Source organism: Perna viridis, chromosome 13 (assembly GCF_037379345.1).
Source record: "Perna viridis isolate PV_CMFRI_1.1 ecotype Kerala chromosome 13, ASM3737934v1, whole genome shotgun sequence".
In the NCBI taxonomy this organism is placed as follows: domain Eukaryota; kingdom Metazoa; phylum Mollusca; class Bivalvia; order Mytilida; family Mytilidae; genus Perna; species Perna viridis.
The window spans coordinates 20,844,348-20,862,759 of record NC_142457.1 but is presented as its reverse complement, the minus strand read 5'-3'; the positions used below and the strand labels follow the sequence as shown (position 1 = coordinate 20,862,759).

At 31.9% G+C, this 18,412-nt stretch overlaps 1 protein-coding gene across 3 annotated transcripts; it reads left to right on the top strand.

Moving 5' to 3' along the window:
- Nucleotides 1-3,840: 3,840 nt before the first annotated feature.
- On the top strand, nucleotides 3,841-16,205 carry LOC148599900 (cephalotocin receptor 1-like). Of its 3 annotated transcripts, none has more exons than XM_088559034.1 (3): nucleotides 3,841-4,032; nucleotides 7,473-8,341; nucleotides 13,276-16,205. In XM_088559034.1, exons 2-3 carry the CDS (start codon nucleotides 7,603-7,605, stop codon nucleotides 13,500-13,502), a joined length of 966 nt encoding a protein of 321 aa, XP_088415160.1. In that variant the 5' UTR covers nucleotides 3,841-4,032; nucleotides 7,473-7,602; the 3' UTR covers nucleotides 13,503-16,205. The 3 variants fall into 3 exon arrangements, with proteins under 3 accessions (XP_088415160.1, XP_088415159.1, XP_088415158.1); XM_088559033.1 differs by having other exon boundaries at nucleotides 7,349-8,341; XM_088559032.1 differs by having other exon boundaries at nucleotides 7,344-8,341; nucleotides 13,276-16,204.
- The last annotated feature ends 2,207 nt before the right edge of the window (nucleotides 16,206-18,412 follow it).

The window sequence follows — 18,412 nt, the reverse complement described above, 5'->3', positions numbered from 1 at the left end:
ATACACAACAAAGAACATAAAGTAATTAAAATCAAACACAAAAAGTAACAAAAGCAAATGAGCAACTTGGACTCCACTAAAAACTGGGAACATGGACCAGATGCCCAGTTAGGGTAAGCATCCCCTGCTTTTCTAGAAACATCCGACGAGTTGCTCATAAAAAGTCAAGTCCGGGGTAGACAAACCAGGAAAGGAAAATTATGACCCGTTAAAAAAACAGTTTTCATGGTGCAGATGGATACGCCACAACAATCCATGAGTTAATGATGACGACCATAAAACTTTTGTAGTGATGACTTCCATGACTTCAAATGAAAACATTTTCCTCATTTTCGACTCCATGATTCCAATTCCCAAACAAGATTGATAGAAATAAAATATCTCTAAATCCGCGTCCATTCACCATCCACCGACAAATTATCATTTCCCCTCTCTCCATCCCTTTATACACCAAAGATTGTATAATGAGAAATGGACCCAATGTCTATAACGTAAACAAATAAGTTCATTCCAATGAGTCGTAAGTCTGTTAGAAAACCGATAGGAAAAAATCCAATCGTTATTTTTATATTAAAAAAGTAATTGATTGATTCCTTGTGGCAAAAACAAATTTTGTTAATAACAAAGATTATAAAGCTGTCAAAATATCACATGGATACAAGGAGCTGTCTTTTAAAGAAAACAGCCTTAATTCTTTTGACAGTGTAACCATAATTTAGAAACACAAAGCCACAAATAGAAAATTATTAGTAATATGATATTTTATAGCATTTATTTGTAGAACTCAGAAAATAAAGTTGAAATATGATTGTCGACAAAAATGTTTCTATTGCAACTGATACTGGCATTATGGTAAGTTTTAAGATGCAATTACACAAGAATCAGATATTCATTTGTTTTTAATTTTCTAAAATGTGCTATTTTTTGTACCAAAATACCTGTGTAAACCAAAAATTTTCAAAAGTCCGTTTATATCAATTAAAGTATATTTCAAAACTTGTTTAATCGATCACCTGTTTTAACCAATCAAGTTTAAAAAAGGTCTGTTTCTTTCAAACATAATTTTGAGAAAAAAAGTATCAAGATGAACTGGACAACATTTAACTACAGTGCAACATGTTAAGAATAACACTGAATAATCCAAACTGGCTAACTAGAACCTTTTTGTTATTCCTTTCAAAAAAAACTTTTATTTTCAACACACAGTACCCGAACCGAACAGTACCCGGCCCGAACTTTAATTGTAATTAGGCAACCAGCAAACAGACAAACCGATCTGCTAAACACGTGATTACTTCCATTTTCCATCACTTGACATCTGATCAGAAAACACATTTTACGGGTTCATTTGCTTCGGTTTCCAATTTTTACAAATATTTACAAAATAGTATAAAAAATAGAATTTTTTAGTTATTTTTATTTTACTTATGTTCTTTTAATAAAATACAAAATGTGGATTTAATATTTAAGATTCCAAATGAATTAAATGTGGCATTATATTGGTTCCGTTTTAATATAAAATTCTAAAATTTATACATGAATGAAATCCAATCTTCCTTCTTTTTATGCTGCAAAACCGCTATCAGATCAGGCACCGGTCTTTGATCCGTCAAGCAGATGCACATGTTCAGTTCATGAAATGTATTTCAAACCTAGAAATAGCAATGCAGACACATGTCTACAGTACACCGAACCATAATCTGGTTCCCTGGTCAAAATCGTAAGCGACCCTAGGATCGCTAAGCTAAAGATCGAGGTCGCCGCCGATGGATAAGCCCAATATATGACTAAATTGTCGCTTATGTAAAAAAAAATTAAAACAAATATGAGATTATCTTAATTAACTATATAATTTTGCATTTATATCGGAAGATGATATAAGCAATTAAAAAAAATGTTTTAACGTATATGTCTTTAAATTTGAATATTGGAACGTATAAAAGTAAATAAAATAACGTCATATTCGCTCATTCATTCACAAAGACAGAAGACATCACTGGTGACCCGGGGTTATATTTGAGAGAAACTTGGGGGCCGAAAATATTACCCGACATCCAGGTTACACCGAACCATTTCTAAAGTAACAAAAAGTTACGGCTAAGACAGTTTTACTACATTCTAGTATTTTAACCAAACGTTTGCTCTTACTTTTTCCAACGGTTTAGTTTCTTTTTTACCTTTTGACCTTAGAAATGCTCTTCCATGAGAACGTGTCACTCGATCGCAAATCTGTTTCCCAATTGGCCAAATACTGATAACTAAGTGGTGTTCGATAAAAGTGTATCGAAAATTAAAATTGTGTGCCATTTGTAATTTCCTAAATAAATTGTAGAAAATTTTAAGTAATAAGAACAAATTTTACTGCTTCGGCTGTCTTTAAAAGATATTACTTGTTTTCCTTTTATTACAATAATAGTTTGTATGAAGGAGGATATGAAGAATCAGCTGAGTATTGAATTCAATTTCTACGAGATTAGAAACAATTACCTCAAGTTAAGTATGGTTTAAAGAAAACAATCTCTTTCATAGTATAATTCAGTCGCAGGCTTAAAATAAAGAAGGAGTGACGTCTTTAGACTCAACAATACTGTTATATCGAAGCAACATGATTCAGCTGTACAATTCCATAATTTCCTTTTTCCAATTTTTGTTTTAAAGAAGTTCAGATACTATTTCACTGCCTTTACCGATTTTTACTGGTGGCAAGTTGATGCTGCCTGTAGGTGTTGAAATATACCATAAATAATGAACCGTAATTGCATCGGGAGGTTTTGGGCCCAAGAAAACCTTTTTGTTTAACTCACTTTGTTCACAGATTCTGTCTACATTGAGTATTTTGGTTCTTAGTTTTATACTTTCATCATTTAACATCTGTATGTGTGTATTTATGTTTGTTTTCATTAAAGATATTGAAGCTACTTGTGTCATGTTTGGAACCATATACTTGCATTATTTAGGTTTTAATTTGGAAAGATCAAGTAGGAATCTATTACATGCAATCGATGTGGAACTTCTTATCACACTCAAAAAGTAATAGTTAAATAATTAGAATGGTACCATGCAGTCTTTGAGTAAAATGTTTGGCAAACTGCCAACGGCATGATATATTGTGTTCTGCACTGTAGTAATTAGAATGAATGACAGAACACGAATCAAGCTCATTTTAGGTGTTTATGACTTCTTGCACTGATGGAATGTTGGATATCCATGTGAACTTAACGATATACGCGTAGACAACCGAAATAGGTATTAGACGGATGACTTCAAATTGAAAGTAGTCTTTAAATTGAATTAAGAAAAAAATAGACATTTTATGAACAAAGAAAATCATATTTACAGTATCTTGATCCAGTAACCTTGGCTATTTTTTTTATTTTTAAAATGAACACCGTTTACCTATCCTATCCCGGCCCTTGAGCTATCGTCCTCTTTTGCAATGAATTGGCATACGTATGAGAAATATGTTAATTATTGTTATGAGACCAATTTCAGCACAAGAAGAAGCAAGGAATGATTTGGTTGTTAATACTGCATTGCATGTTTGGAAAAGTTTTGTTTTGTTTTTTTTAACATACTTATCTTTTTTTATTGTATATGTTAACAAAGTATTTTCCCAAACCATATCCATGTATATCTAAGTGTAACAATTTTTCAAAAAGCACATCATTTAAAGTACAAAAACCTATTTTAACATAGCTATATCATATCATAAGAAATATTCAGCTGATATGTATCAAATATATATAAAATCGTTTGAACAGTTGTTTCTACAATAACGCTACAACCTTCGACTTACAAAGACACGCTATTTGATTAATTATATTTTAGTGTAGATCCTTCTTTTCTTCATATTGTGATAAGAGAATGTCACGCTGTGTATTGAACGAGTATCTCAATTGGATCTTAATTGCCCAATAACAGCTAATCGTGTGGCGTTGTGTTATTCGTACGATTGTTTCAACTGCCGTTGTGTTATTCATTGATGGCATGTGTCGTGTGAAAGGGGAAATTAATTGTCTGTTAAATTAACCGGTAAGATATGTATCTGTGGTTTATTACTATTATTATTATTATTATTTTTTTTTTTTTGCTAGATTGATCTTAAAACTTCCTTGAATGAATTATATATATTTATTCATCTTTTATGTGATTTTTTTTATAAATCAGAATTATTAGGTAACCTTCTTTTAAAATTAAATTGTTTATCGCAAAAAAGGAAAGTATCTTTTATATTGATACTGAAGTTCTTTTCATTATTTCCCAAATTCATGAATGGATCTCTACGCTTTTAGTAAATTCTCCTAATTTTAAAGGCCCTTTTCGGATACTAAACTTTTGAAAACTTATCTTGTACATTTGAATATAGAAAATGCCGCAATTAATTGATGGCATTTATATTTTCTCCATACTTAAATCAAAAGTTTAATGGTGATGACCTACATCACGTATACCATCACATATATTAATGATACTACATGTTACTGCAATTGAAACAGAGCGTTTAGCGCGATGTTTTAAACCCATCAAGTCATGACCATTATAGTATTTCAATTTTATGGTGTGTGCCTTGAATCGCGTATCGCCATTTATTAAAGGGACTGTCCCTTTGTTTACTATTGCTTAGATTTTATCAAGCTCCATGAAGCCGGCAGACGTTAGTCTCCTTCCTTACTAACCGCTGCAGACAGGTCTTGCGAAATTCTCAGGCGTTATTAAAATCATTTCGTCGTTAAACCATCGGATAACGTCGCGTAAATTTATTCAATTTTTCTCGACTTTGCAAGATCTTGCATTTTCTGAGAGGGCTGACTGCAGCGTCAAGAGTGAATTTCGGACGTCAGACGCTGTCCCAGAGCTTGCGATTATATAAGTTCGGAAATTTAGTTATTACCCTTTATTTCTGTCAAACCAACTTCTGTTTCACTGTCCTTACTACAAAATTGTTAATGTTTGCGTCTTTAGTCCATACTTTATTATCAGGATTCTCCGTGCTTCTTTTGTTGTTTTATTTTTTGTTATACGTGGGTTATTTATTTGTCTGAAGACAAACACATTTTAAGGATTTTTGACGTTTTATGAAAAGACTGAAACTCTATTTCCGCAACAATAAGAAAATGTTATAGCTTCAAAATCTTGCTTTGTAGAAAAACAAATCATGTAAAAGTTATTTTGTCGGTGAAAATATGTCTTATTTATTTCGTAAAAATTCTATCGGATATGTCTCATTAAAACGTCTAATACTTCCTTTCATGATGTATTTCTCAATTAAAAAATACATACCTTCTTAAGTTCTATTACACAATCAGGTACTTTTTAATTGAATTGCAAAATTACACGAAGACAAACAATCTTTTAAAAAGTATTTTGTCGATGAAAATGTCTTCTTTGTTTCGTAAATATTCTATCGGATTTATTTCATTTATACGTCTAATACTTCCTTTCATGATGTATTTTACAATTAAAAAAAATACCTTCTTAAGTTCTATTACACAATCAGGTACTTTTTAATTGAATTGCAAAATTACACGAAGACAAACACATCTTGTGAAAGTTACAAAATTATATGAAGACATTGCCATCAATACGAGATACGCCTGAACAATCACTCGGCCTTTTATAGAGGACGCTTACCCTACCGGTGCACCTGGTCTATGCTCCCAGTTTTAAGTGGAGTCCGAGTTGCTCATTGTTTCTTTTTGACATTTTTATTGTTTTATATTTCATTCATTTGTTCATACTTGTTTTCTATCAATAATTCTTATATTTTTGTATGTGATAGCCAATTACAAGATAGTTTTCATGTTTGTTATGGTCATAACTATATCACAAATTTTGTTATTATAGTGATATATCCCCTGTGAAATACATATACATATGTGTAACAAAAGTTTGTAGTTTCACTATCGAACTGTTGTTCTTAAAATGTGACAATATCAATGGGTCGACTTCATTTTTGTATGATAATAAAAATAATTTATGGAAATTTGTATCTATTGGATCTAGTGATTAAAAAAAGAGCTTGATTATTTAAGTTACACGCATTTTGTTAGCACTCGTGCTTATAAATCGGTTATTCACTCGTTACGTATCCTAGTATCTCTCCTGTCACTTGATATCAAAGGTAAACTTTAACAAAATCAATATTTGACAAGCAATTTAGTACTTTAGCTCGCGGTTGTTTCTAGAAAAGCAGAGGACGCTTACCCTACCGGTGCACCTGGTCCATGCTCCCAGTTTTAGTGGAGTCCGAGGTACTCATTTGCTTTTGTTACTTTGTATGTATGATTTTAGTTACTTTATGTTGTTTGTTGTGCTCCAAAAGATGAGTTACAAGTATAGAGGTAGGTACGAATTTGCACTTAAATTTCCAGCACAGAATAGCAAAACCATTATAAATAGTATTGGTAGACTTACAGTCCAATAGTTTATTGTGGGATGTCGATGACAAACGGCGGAATCGAGATTTTTCAATTAGTATTTTGGAAAGGTTTTGGATTTTACATAGGAATGAAAAGAAATGAATCAGAGGATCAGATGACTCTTAAATAGTAACCCGAACCCCTAGACTATATGTCATGTTTTCCTAGTCCATGTTTATTATATAAGCTTTTGTTTCATATGTCATGTTTTTTTGTTTTGTTTTTTTGTTATTTCATGTTCTATGTTGTTTTTGTCTGTCTTACATGTCTAGTCGTTGCGTATTGAATATATCATATTTCATATTAGATTTCTGATTGTTTTTTAAATCCTGGTTCACTCGATCAAACGCTAAGCAGAAAACATCAACTTTACACAATACTCCTTAAAGCGTACATATTTAAAGACTTTTGTTTACCTCTGGGTTGATCCAATAAAACCGTTTGAACTTTAATACAAATTTATGAGCTTGTTTTTTTTTCTGGTATAACGAACAAACCTTTGCATTTAATCCTGATTTATGTGATAAATCCTCGTTATAGCAATATGACGAAAAAGATAGTATTAAAGTAGGGACATAAAATATGTTTGGAGGACTTCGATTGCTCCTGGGTGCTTCGTGGCTAGGGTTTTGAACGAATGCTATAAAGGAATGGAAATGAGGATTTTATTCATGATGTTCTTTGATGCGTACACGAGTCAATTATGTTAAAGTAATTAGCAGTAAAACATGTATAGAATATGCAGCAATGTAGCTGTTTGAATGAAATTAACCGAGTGAGCAGTTCTCTTGTTCTAAATGACTTTCTGATTACATTTTTTTAACAAAATAACTTACAGTATGTTTTATTATACATGACTGAAAATTACAGATGTTCCTCTGGCATTTTTCTAATGTAAATACTGGATGATTTCTATTTTTTTAGTATAGGCTAAGAAATTGTAACATAAGAGGCACGTGATTGGGAATGGATATTTACGAAAATGACTTATATTAATTCAACAAATGGAAATGAAAGTACATTAGGTACCAATTCATCCATATATTTTTCTAGGAATGAAGATCTAGCATTAGTCGAAATAACTGTCCAATGTATCGTCTTCTGTCTTGCCGTGATCGGAAACTCAACAGTGCTTCTTACCCTATGGACACGACGTCGGAAACTCTCAAGAGTTCACCTTCTTATGGTACACCTTAGTTCAGCCGACTTATTTGTAGCATTTGGAAACACACTTCCGCAAATATGTTGGGATTTAACCTATGTTTTCCTTGGGGGAGATTTTCTATGCCGTTTTGTGAAATATATTCAAATTGTAGCAATGTATGCATCATCATATGTTTTGGTGATGACGGCGATTGATAGGTACATAGCTGTGATACATCCATTTACGGCACACAAATGGTCGTCACGGAAAGTGCATTATATGGTGGCTATTGCATGGTCTCTTTCATTATTGTTCAGTCTACCTCAAATCTGGATCTTTGCGCTCGACGTTCGCAGTGATGGTCAATACGATTGCTGGGCAACATTTAGTCCTGATTGGACTTTAAAATTGTATGTGACAGGCTTCACAGTTCTTATTTATATTATTCCAACTTTAATTTTAATATTTTGCTACGGATGCATATGCTATACGGTGTGGAAACGAGGTCGGGTCGGAGAACCGCTACCGAATTCATCTGGAAAATCTTGGTCAAACGCACAATTGAACAAATTAGGCGAACAATGTAGTAGCAGATATAGTTTAGACAAGCTAAATTATACTGACACGAACCGGCCTAACGCAAATCACGGGATTTCTCGTGCTAAAATTAGAACTGTTCAAATGACCTTGACAGTTGTTTTGTGTTACCTTGTATGTTGGTCGCCGTTTTTTATAGCACAGATGTGGTCGGCATGGGATGAAAAGGCTCCTTTCTTTGGTATGTATCAGTAGAAAATTGATTTTAACTTAAATTCTAATTTTCATAAAAATATACATATACGTACACCCTTTTAACATAAACGATTTACATATTTTTAAGGTTTCGGGATTGATTTGACTCTACAAAACGCAATTTAAAAAGTATTTCATCGACGATTTTAAAGATGTCCTCCATTATTGGGATTGTTTAAAATTCTTATTCTACTTTAATGTTTTCCGGTACATTCAACGAAGAACGAATTTACTGAAATTATTAATATTTAACACTTAGCTGTAATATGTTTTTGTTCTTTTATATCGTATTTGTCAATAATATGAGAATATAATTTTTGAATAGACTTTTAAAATCTGATTATTTTCTTACTGTGGAAATGGACTCAATTAAAATCAAAATACACCTCTGGCTGAATTTTCTACCGTAATGATCATGCAAAGTATAAACATTACTGAAAAAAAGATTCCCCTAAAATCGTATATCTCTTTTCCTTACTCATCTGTTGACGTTTAAATTCTAACTTAAGTGCAGTCCGACTACTTCTAAACTGTAGGTGCGAAAGGTCTTTTTCATTCAAAACTCTAAAGAACGTTTGATAACGTCACAATCACACCCAATGTTTTCACTAATATTTTCGAATAGTATGTCTTATACGAGAGATAGAATCATATCTGTTAACATGATCAAAGACCAAAGTACAGATTACCGATAATCAGAATGTTCTAACATTCAAACCTAGCGTTAAAGAGTAGGAGTAACAAGGGAACCAAGATGTAATCCAGGGACAAAGACCAGACCAGAAAAACAGACACACACAACAAACAGAAACTAACTAAAATAACACGTACAAAGACACACACGTAAAAGAGCAACTCGGATTCTGCTAACTACCGATAGCATGAACCATGTCACCGAAAGGGTAGGCGTCTTGCCGAGTTGCTAATAAAAAGTTTAATTCCGGGCGAAAGTGAGAAAACTATGACAAGTTGCACAAATCGATTATCATGGTGCAGATGGATACACAGTAACTTTCCACGAGTTACTATACACATACATATATCTGTATCTTCGGCAATTGAAATGGAAGAGTTACTTTTACCAATCAAACTAAAAAAATATTTTCCGGTCACAATTTTATTCTTATGATTTCAATATTTGATACTCAACTTTGCAAAAAAAAGTAAGTGGATCGCCATTTGTTCTTTTAAACAACCCAAAATATGCGTTAATAAAACGATAAAATGGAATACGGTTTACAGGCAATGTGATGGGCATATGACGAAAACGTGATAATAACATATTTATCGTCTTATCTTGAAAGAAGTAAAATTCAATGCTTTTGTCTCATTGATTCAATGTAGGAGTGACATGATTTTAAATAGGGTGTGAAAGTGTCGTTGGAGATTTATTCATTTAGCTCGATGGGTGTTACAGAGAAGCAAACGACGCTTACTCTACCGATACCCCTGATCCATGCTACTAGTTTCTTTGTGGAGTGAGGGTGTTATTTAGTTTCGATGTCTTTTTTCCCTGTCTTGTCATTTTCTTTGGATTACACTCCTTTAATTTCCGCTCGAATCTCGATTCTATTTATTAATTTTTCTGAATATTTTTATCATATACAAATACAAAAATATCTTCCATTTTAACTGCATTTTAACACCAAAAATATATCTTACTTTTAGAACTGAAATTAATGTATTGTAAATGACAACATTTTAATGTATTTGAATGATTGATAAGAAACATTTCACTTGAAAACATAGAGTCACACATTGAGACATACATACCCTAGTTGTATATGACCGAAAGCCATGGGATTTTTAATTTTATCTAGATTAAGTAATTAAACTTAAGGCACCATAAAAACAAAAGTTGTATTGTATTTATTTGCATATTTTCATTTTGTTTCATTCTTTCAATCATTATTTCTTCTTTTTTTACAATTTCTATTTTATTATTTGATCTCATTGCTGAAAAATCTTATTTTACGACGTATTGAATATCTGAGAAGGTCGTTTGTAAAATCCGTGTTGTATAAATACCAATGATTTACTATTGAAACAGTCCATCACTAATCGCTTTCGAAAAACCATGAATTCCGTGGAGATATAAACACACGGATGATCTTTAATTAAGGCTTCCCAAAGCAAAATAAAGTCCGATAATGGTCTTTCCGGGTAATAAAATTAATAAAACTGCCAATACATCAGCTATTAATTTTACCCATGATCCCCTGTTATGTCATTATTGGCGTTGATTTCCGCTCGGACTAATCTATTTGGAGATTCGATAATGATCATAAACGACACAACATTAACTTCCGGTGACATCATTTCGATATCTTATTCAAGCGTGTGACAGACATATCATATCAGTTGGCAGATAAGGAAATTGTCTAATGAAAAGATTACTAAATAAATAAAAGCAACTTTTCAGTTTCCCAATGGGGAAATTCGGTTGTTTGAATTTATCTTTTCACTAACACTTTGGTATGCGGACTTAGCAATTTCACGCTGATATTGTAATGGAAAACCTCTGTTACGTCCATCTATTGTATTCAGCACTTACTGTTTTTCTTGAGTGGAAAATGCGATCAAACAGATTGTTACAAATATTGAGTTTATAACCGTTTTACATTGCAATTGTTAGATATAGAATTTTACTATGCAACCTTGTTAAACTTTGTTTTTGTTTGTTTGTATGTCTTTAATAATTTAAAATAATTTTAAAATAGGAGTGTCATTAAGCCTTGTCACATCAACCATTGGGAGTAGTTTTTACACGATTTGCTGTATCAGACAGATAATGTTTTCCTTAAAATGTCTTATATTCTTATAGGTGCCCAACTTTATCAACTTTGAAAAATAGCTTAACTAGTATGTGTCAAACGTCAAAAGAAAAATACTTAGACGTGATAAATTAAATGGAGTTCGGACTGCCAAGAACCTTACTGACTATGGAAATATGATAAAACACTTGTTTTCATACTGTTAAAAACGGTAATTATTGAGTAGACCGATTTTGACAAAAAAAAAACATAGTACTGTCCTTCTAGCACACCATGCTGGAAACCGGAAGTCAAAACACAATTCGTTATCTGCGACTCCATTTGGTGGTCATTGAGTATGTAATACCATGACAGTAGGGTTCCACAAGGGGTAAATAGAATTCGACAAGAAACAGTACTGTCCCAAATATACTCCGTTTTCTGTTTAGTCGAGTAGTTGTATTATGTTTCTTTGCTGATAAATTTTCAAACACCCTTTCACAAAAATGTTTACAAAATTCTTAAATGATTTTCCATGTAAGAATCGGGTAACAACTGATTCATGATTGGATAAAAACAAAGATTTTTTTCCATTAAATCGTATTTAAAATATTATCTGAAATACAAAAATGTCATAATTATTATATTGTTTAAGTTTTGGTTATACGAGGTATGAATTATATCAATGGCTTTGCAAATCCATTTTCAAAAGGCGGTATTTCGCTTTTTCCTTCCATTAAATTGCAACCTCGCTTTTTTGCGTTTTCTGATATTTCGAAGACTGACCGTCAATTCATTTTCAATTAACCATTGAATATGACACACTTTAATAATGTTATGTTCTGAGTACAATAATAATTCATTCAGTTATACCCAATTCTTATATATTTCAGCACTAATTCACAATTTGCGGAATGATATATTATCATATCTAAAAACTTGTACAACTGTATTAGTTTTATTTTGCTTTTTGTTTATATTTATGAGACTGTTCGACTGCTGTCACATATCACATTTCAACAACCGTGTCTTCAATGAGATATCACATAATATTGAAACAAACAAACTTAGTGAAATAAAGATAATTGAGTAATAAAAAATACCTGTCATATATGTTACAATACCTGTCATATATGTTACAAAATGTATCAAGTTATATCAACGCATAGGCAAAATTGGCATCAAATATATAGGAAGATCTAAATTAAAACATAAATTGTAAACAAGTGGTACTCAGAACCCAAATTATCGCAATAGGATGCCAAAAAGCCATCACTGAGAGGTTCTTCCATGTGCTATACAGATAATGAAGAAATAAGTGTTTTTTTTTCTTCTTATTTATTTTTTTTTATTTGTAATGTTGTAAGCTATGATAAAACGAAATATTAGTTTTTGTTAGAAATAAGCTGATATTTGCATTTAATTAATATCTTTCAATCCTTTCTGGCACACGTCGCTGCCAATGTCATTATTATTTTCCTAATCGAAATTATACACTATTCATTATTAACAAATCAAGTAAGGGAGGTAAATCACGCAATATTTAAGCAAAGACACTATTTAATGAAAATCATAATCAAATTATATGTAAGAAATGAAAAGATAATGATTAAGCAAATATATTCCGCTTTCACACTTAAAAAATCAAGCCATATTCACCAATTATCTTTATTTGTCTGAACGTGCAAACATTAGTAATAATGATTTAAAACAAATATGTTTCTCTTCATGTGCTGTATTATGAAACATATTTGAATGGATGGTAACCGGGGTATTAAGGTTATAAAAATATATTTAAAATGATGTAAAGTGTCTGATTTGATAACGGATTCTATGTGGTTTAGACCTGTTAAATTGTACTATGTTTTATTGTGCGAAAATTGTATATGAAATTAAATATAAGTTGACAGTATAATTTTCGATCAAATATTTAATCATATCTATCTCCACCAAATTAATGAGAGGTTTAGTACGCTATGATACCTGGATTATCCAACCTTTCGTTTTGAAATGCCTATACCAAAACTGAACATTTGCAATGGTTTTCAATAATCCTGTTTTTTTCACCCTGGAATCGCCATTTGTTTATTCATTTTGACGACTTCAATGATTTAATCAGTTTGGTAAGTTTGTAATTACATTTGTACCTTCATTTATTACTTTTCAGGTTCAGCCTTCACAATAATACTTCTGTTGGCAAGTTTGAACAGTTGTACGAATCCATGGATCTACTTGTTCTTTAGTGATGCTGCGTTTGATAAGGTCAAGAATTGTCTAAGGCCAAAGAAACGCACTGCATTTGACATCCCCATCAGCATGACAAGTACTTGGAGAAGTAACAGATCACATTATAGTAGCTATAGTTCTAATAAGACGTATAGTGCAAGACGGTGATTGTCATAATGATTCATTGAATTTTCCTGAACTGAAATCTGATGCGGTAATATGGAAAATTTCTTCTTGGTGTGTAAGGGGAACTTTGGTATAAATAAAATGGCGGCTTTGGTAGTATGTGTTTCCCAGTATATGGACTGCAATGAATTTCTGAAAAAAGTAAAATACGAATATCCCGATCAAAGTACCTTTTCTGAATACAAGCAAATTGAGCATGACAGGACAATACTGACAATAGAAAGTGTAAATTTTGATGTTGAAAGAAAGGAAACGACAGTTACAGTCTACTATAAGCGTTGTTTATGAATGTCGTTCACGAAGTAATACATTAAATCAACTATGTTAAAGTTGGATCGAATGAATGAGACCTAATTATGAATGATACTAAAGCGTTTAAAATAGTGTTACATGTCGTTCATGCCAATTAATATAAATTTATTGTATCTCGAAATTGCGAAAAAAAAAAACAGGTTTTTTTGTGGTTACGAATCGAATTTAATTATTATGCATATATCTTTGCAGTTGTAATGATGAATTTCAAATTAGATAAAGAAGGCTGTCACATGTACTGTTTTTTTCTATCATTGTTTTTAATTTTTGTTTGTATCTGGTATAAATATCTTGATTTAAAGAAATACACAGGTAAGAAAATAATGTTAGCAGGTGAGAACAATAAAAGTTCTGGAAAGTGAATTTTGACTGGTTAAATTTCAGAAGTAACACACTTTTTGTTTGAATAAAACATTTAGTTCATTATCTCATAGACAAAATTTATTTTTAATATGTCCATGGCGTCACAAATATTTTCTTTGGAATGTTTTCGGTCTAATTGATTTATCTCAATGCCCGTGACGCACGCTTGAAAATAACCTGCTGCACAAGTTATTTAGTTTGCACCACGTGATTGAGATTATTTCAAATAGACCGACACAAAATAACCTCAGCTATTGTAGGTGGAGTTAGAGTTGATTCTGAATAATATTTACAGTACTTGTACGACAAAAGCTTCCCATTGAATGGTATGTAAGGCGATTAGAAATGAGGGATGGAGGATGGGAGGATGAAAATGGGAAATGGGAAACAGGGATTTTGAATGTGCAGGAGAGGAAAATTAGTTTCAAAATATTTTTTTTGATTAGAACAAATATATTGTTTTTTTTTCATATTCAGTAGGTGTAACCTGTAAGTTAAATATAATTTGTGAGACCAGTATAACTTATTATCAGTACTGCCGACTTTCTGACTAAAGCCAGAAAGGCCTTATAGCTTGAAAATGCTCATAAGCATTTTTAAATAAGTAGGTCTGATAAAAAAGAACTTTGTACGGAAAGCTCCGAATGACGTGACTTCCTGTTAGACTAAAATCAGGTTCTCGGTGCTTCAAAGCCATAATTTTATTTCGCATATATACAGTTTTTCCTCTAGTTACCACTGTTATTTCCATTCCAAGGATTTTAAGATATTTACACCCGATTTGTTATAATTTTAATAATTAATAATTCTACTAGGAATGAGTATGTTGTGAGGACATTTGTAAAGCTAAAGTATATTGTTGTTATGTAAATCGAACACGGAATTGTTATTTTGACTATTGGTGGGGTGCTTTTTGTGACTCCACCTTTTCTGAATGTGTCAGGAAGCATCTTTTCTGGGCTATAGTCTAACAGAATGTTACGAGCGCTGCTGGTGTAGCTTTGTGCTGGCAGATCAAATTGCAAGTGCTTACACTTTTATGACGGATTTATATATATAACGTTTAGACCAATGACAAATTTGATCTTGATCTGTCTCAATTGTCATTTAATTGATGCTTCGGTTTTGTCCCCGATACAGACTATTATAAAAGCATATGTATTGTTATACATGTACAAGTTGGTCAAATAAACGAAATGGTTCGTGATAGAAATCTCATTCAATGTTTCGTTTATAATATGAGGCAGGTGTAACCTATATGAGGATGAAGTTGAATATATATCTATATATTAAAATCTTCCTGTCGATATTTTCCCCTCTTTTTGCTGTGTTTAGATATCTTTGTCCCTGGAATACATTTTAATGATTTCCGCTAACATCTTGGCATGTTTCATTACTCGAAATGTTACATATTGAGGCTTCTTGATACTTCTTGACTCTAATCAATGAGACTTGTATGACTTAAAATTTATATACCGAACTTTCTGGTCAAAACGGCCTACTCATATAGCAAGTGCGAAGCTACAAAACAGTTTCTGAAATTACATACTTTTTGAAAACCGCATTTTAGTTAAGAAGATACGAAAATTCTTCGCTTTCTATAGGCAGTTCAGGAAAAATGTTAACTCCTGTCAGACTGAAATCAGCCTCTAAATGTTTTCAAATGTTGTATTAAATGTCGCCACGAGGACTCCATCGTCTACAAATAATCTATTAAAAATTTCGTTTTTGGTTAAAAAATACATACTCTTAATCGAAATTAAGTGGTTTTATGAGATAAACTGTTGTAACAATGATCTATGAAATTATTTTCTTGACTTGTTGAAGAGTCTAATTTGTGATTGTTTTTTTGTAATATTGTTCGTAGTCGTTTGGGTTAGTTTTTACCTTTTTGATCTTCCCTTGTAAAAGAAAACATTCAGCATTAAAATTACGATTTTTAAACTTTACAAACGATGTATTCACTGATATGGTAGACAAGTTGTTTCAAGTGCCCTGTTTATTAATCATTAAATTATTTCTGACAAAACCATTTATTATCTCACCAGATGCTGAATAGTGAACAATTGAAGTGGATTGCACGGATAAAGTAGCACATATTTGTCATGACCACCTACATATTACCAATTTAATAGTAATACTTCTTTCGACTTGATTTCATTATAGAACATCAAACGAAGATGATCCTATGTCAAGCTTTTCCATCTGTTGATTTTAAGGAACTTCGTGATCTCTGGTTTTAAATGCTTGACATAGTCTATTGTATGTTTTATTAATATATGTAGGCAATACACTGAACATTTTTTTAAGGGAGTAGATCTAGGATAAGGGACGCAACTCTTAAAAATCATTCAAACGTTTGTATTTAGCAGTTTAAATCAATCTTATTTAAGCATCTAATTAACTTGGACTCATTTTATGCTGCTTTAAACAAAAGTTTGAGAGGCTTTGGTGAAATTGAATATAATACAAACATATCACTGATTTCAGGAGTCATGTCCGTTACTCTAGATCTACCTCCTTAACTACAATCCTGTTTATCCTTTTTTATCCAGATTATGATTTAAAAAACGTGCTTTCTACTTTTCCACTTAAGTGGTTGCAATGGTATTGCAACAAGGGCAATACAGATGTACGCTAGCATGCGGGGGAAAAGTTTGCAATGAAACAGTTTAATATTCGCTCACTGACCGAATCAATCAATGGATTTGATCCCTATAGAACAGCCTCCAACTTTCATAAAATGTTGTAAGTCTCTCTTTATTTTACAACTGAAAGAATAGCAATGTCTCGAATGAAACTAAAGCTGCTCACCTTTTGCTGGAATCATTTAAGTCAAATTCCAAAACCATGTCATAAACTTGACCAAATTAAACAAAGACGAACTACATGCACATTGTAGAAAATCGAAAAAAGTGGTTACAAATAGAAACTGGGGATAAGTGAAAAAAGATGCCATGCAAAAATTATGTCAAATAACTTACCAGTGTTAACACCTTCTGGTTTACAATTTCATCATAAAGATAAATGCATGTAAAATTGAAGTGTAAAAAAAAACGAAATAATAAAAAAAAATCATGTTAATAACGAAACAAACCAAACCAAGTTGTATAGGTTTCTGTGTTAAGACAAGATTCTAGTGGCAATCAAAAGTATGTTATCCGGGGACAAAGACCAGACATGGAAAACAGACAACATACAAGTAAGAACATAAAAAAACAAATCAATGCATTAAAAGTAACAAAGTAAATGAGCAACATAACCGGAACCGTTTAGAAGAATCAATAACTACTAATGATTAACACTGACGTGTATTTTGTAAGATATTTCCGTTGCTCTTTTATGCCTATTCTCAAATTTACTAGTTGACGAAATACGTTATGAAGAAATTTCAATTATTTTGACTGAAAAGAAATTCGGTTTTAAACCTGAATGCCCTAAACATTTGTGTTTATTTTTTTCTTTGGTTTAATCTTCTGTTTGTTTTTATTTTTGTTTTTTTTACCGCTATTCCTGACTGATTATTTGTTTAATTTCAAATGATTGCTTAACAATTTTATTTAAGTTTATGTATTTTGCGTAATTTTCTGTTCTTTGTTGTGTATGTCTGTTTTCCATGTCTGTTCTTTGTCCCTGGATTACATTCTTTTGATTAGCGCTATAACCTTGGTTCCCTTGATTACTCTTCCAATTAAATGAGTAAACGGGGAACCACAATTATGTCAATTGAATATCTTCATACATGTTCAGTTTGCTGCACTCTTAATAGTTCATTAACTCCTCATTTGTAGAACTATGGTTACAACATTGTTTTTGTCTGCAAAACGTTTTATATCCAATTTTTATTATCAGAGGTAGACGTAGAAAATAATAGCAGTGATAAGACTTATACTGCTACCATTCTCCCCAAAGGAGAGATTGTGGATAACCATAAATCTGTGCTATCCTCTTTTGGTCTCTCTACCAAGGACGATGATTGTGATTAACCGTTTATATACTGGATTCCTAAACTTCACAAGAATCCATACAAACAACGTTTCATAGCTGAATCTGCAAAATGTACCACCAAATCTCTTTCAAAACGTTTAACTTCTATACTCACAACTGTCAAACAGGGTCTGCAGTCCTACCACACCACTTGTTACACCCGTAGTGGTATTAATTCAATGTGGATCTTGCAAAATTTGAAAGATCTTTTAGAGACAATCAGTTCAAGA

Excerpts from the sequence above, each read along its gene's own strand:
- LOC148599900 (XM_088559033.1), top strand. The coding sequence starts at position 7,402 with ATGACTTATATTAATTCAACAAATGGAAATGAAAGTACATTAGGTACC. Across the intron at positions 8,342-13,275 it reads TGAAAAGGCTCCTTTCTTTG|GTTCAGCCTTCACAATAATA; the intron begins GTATGTATCAGT and ends ATTACTTTTCAG.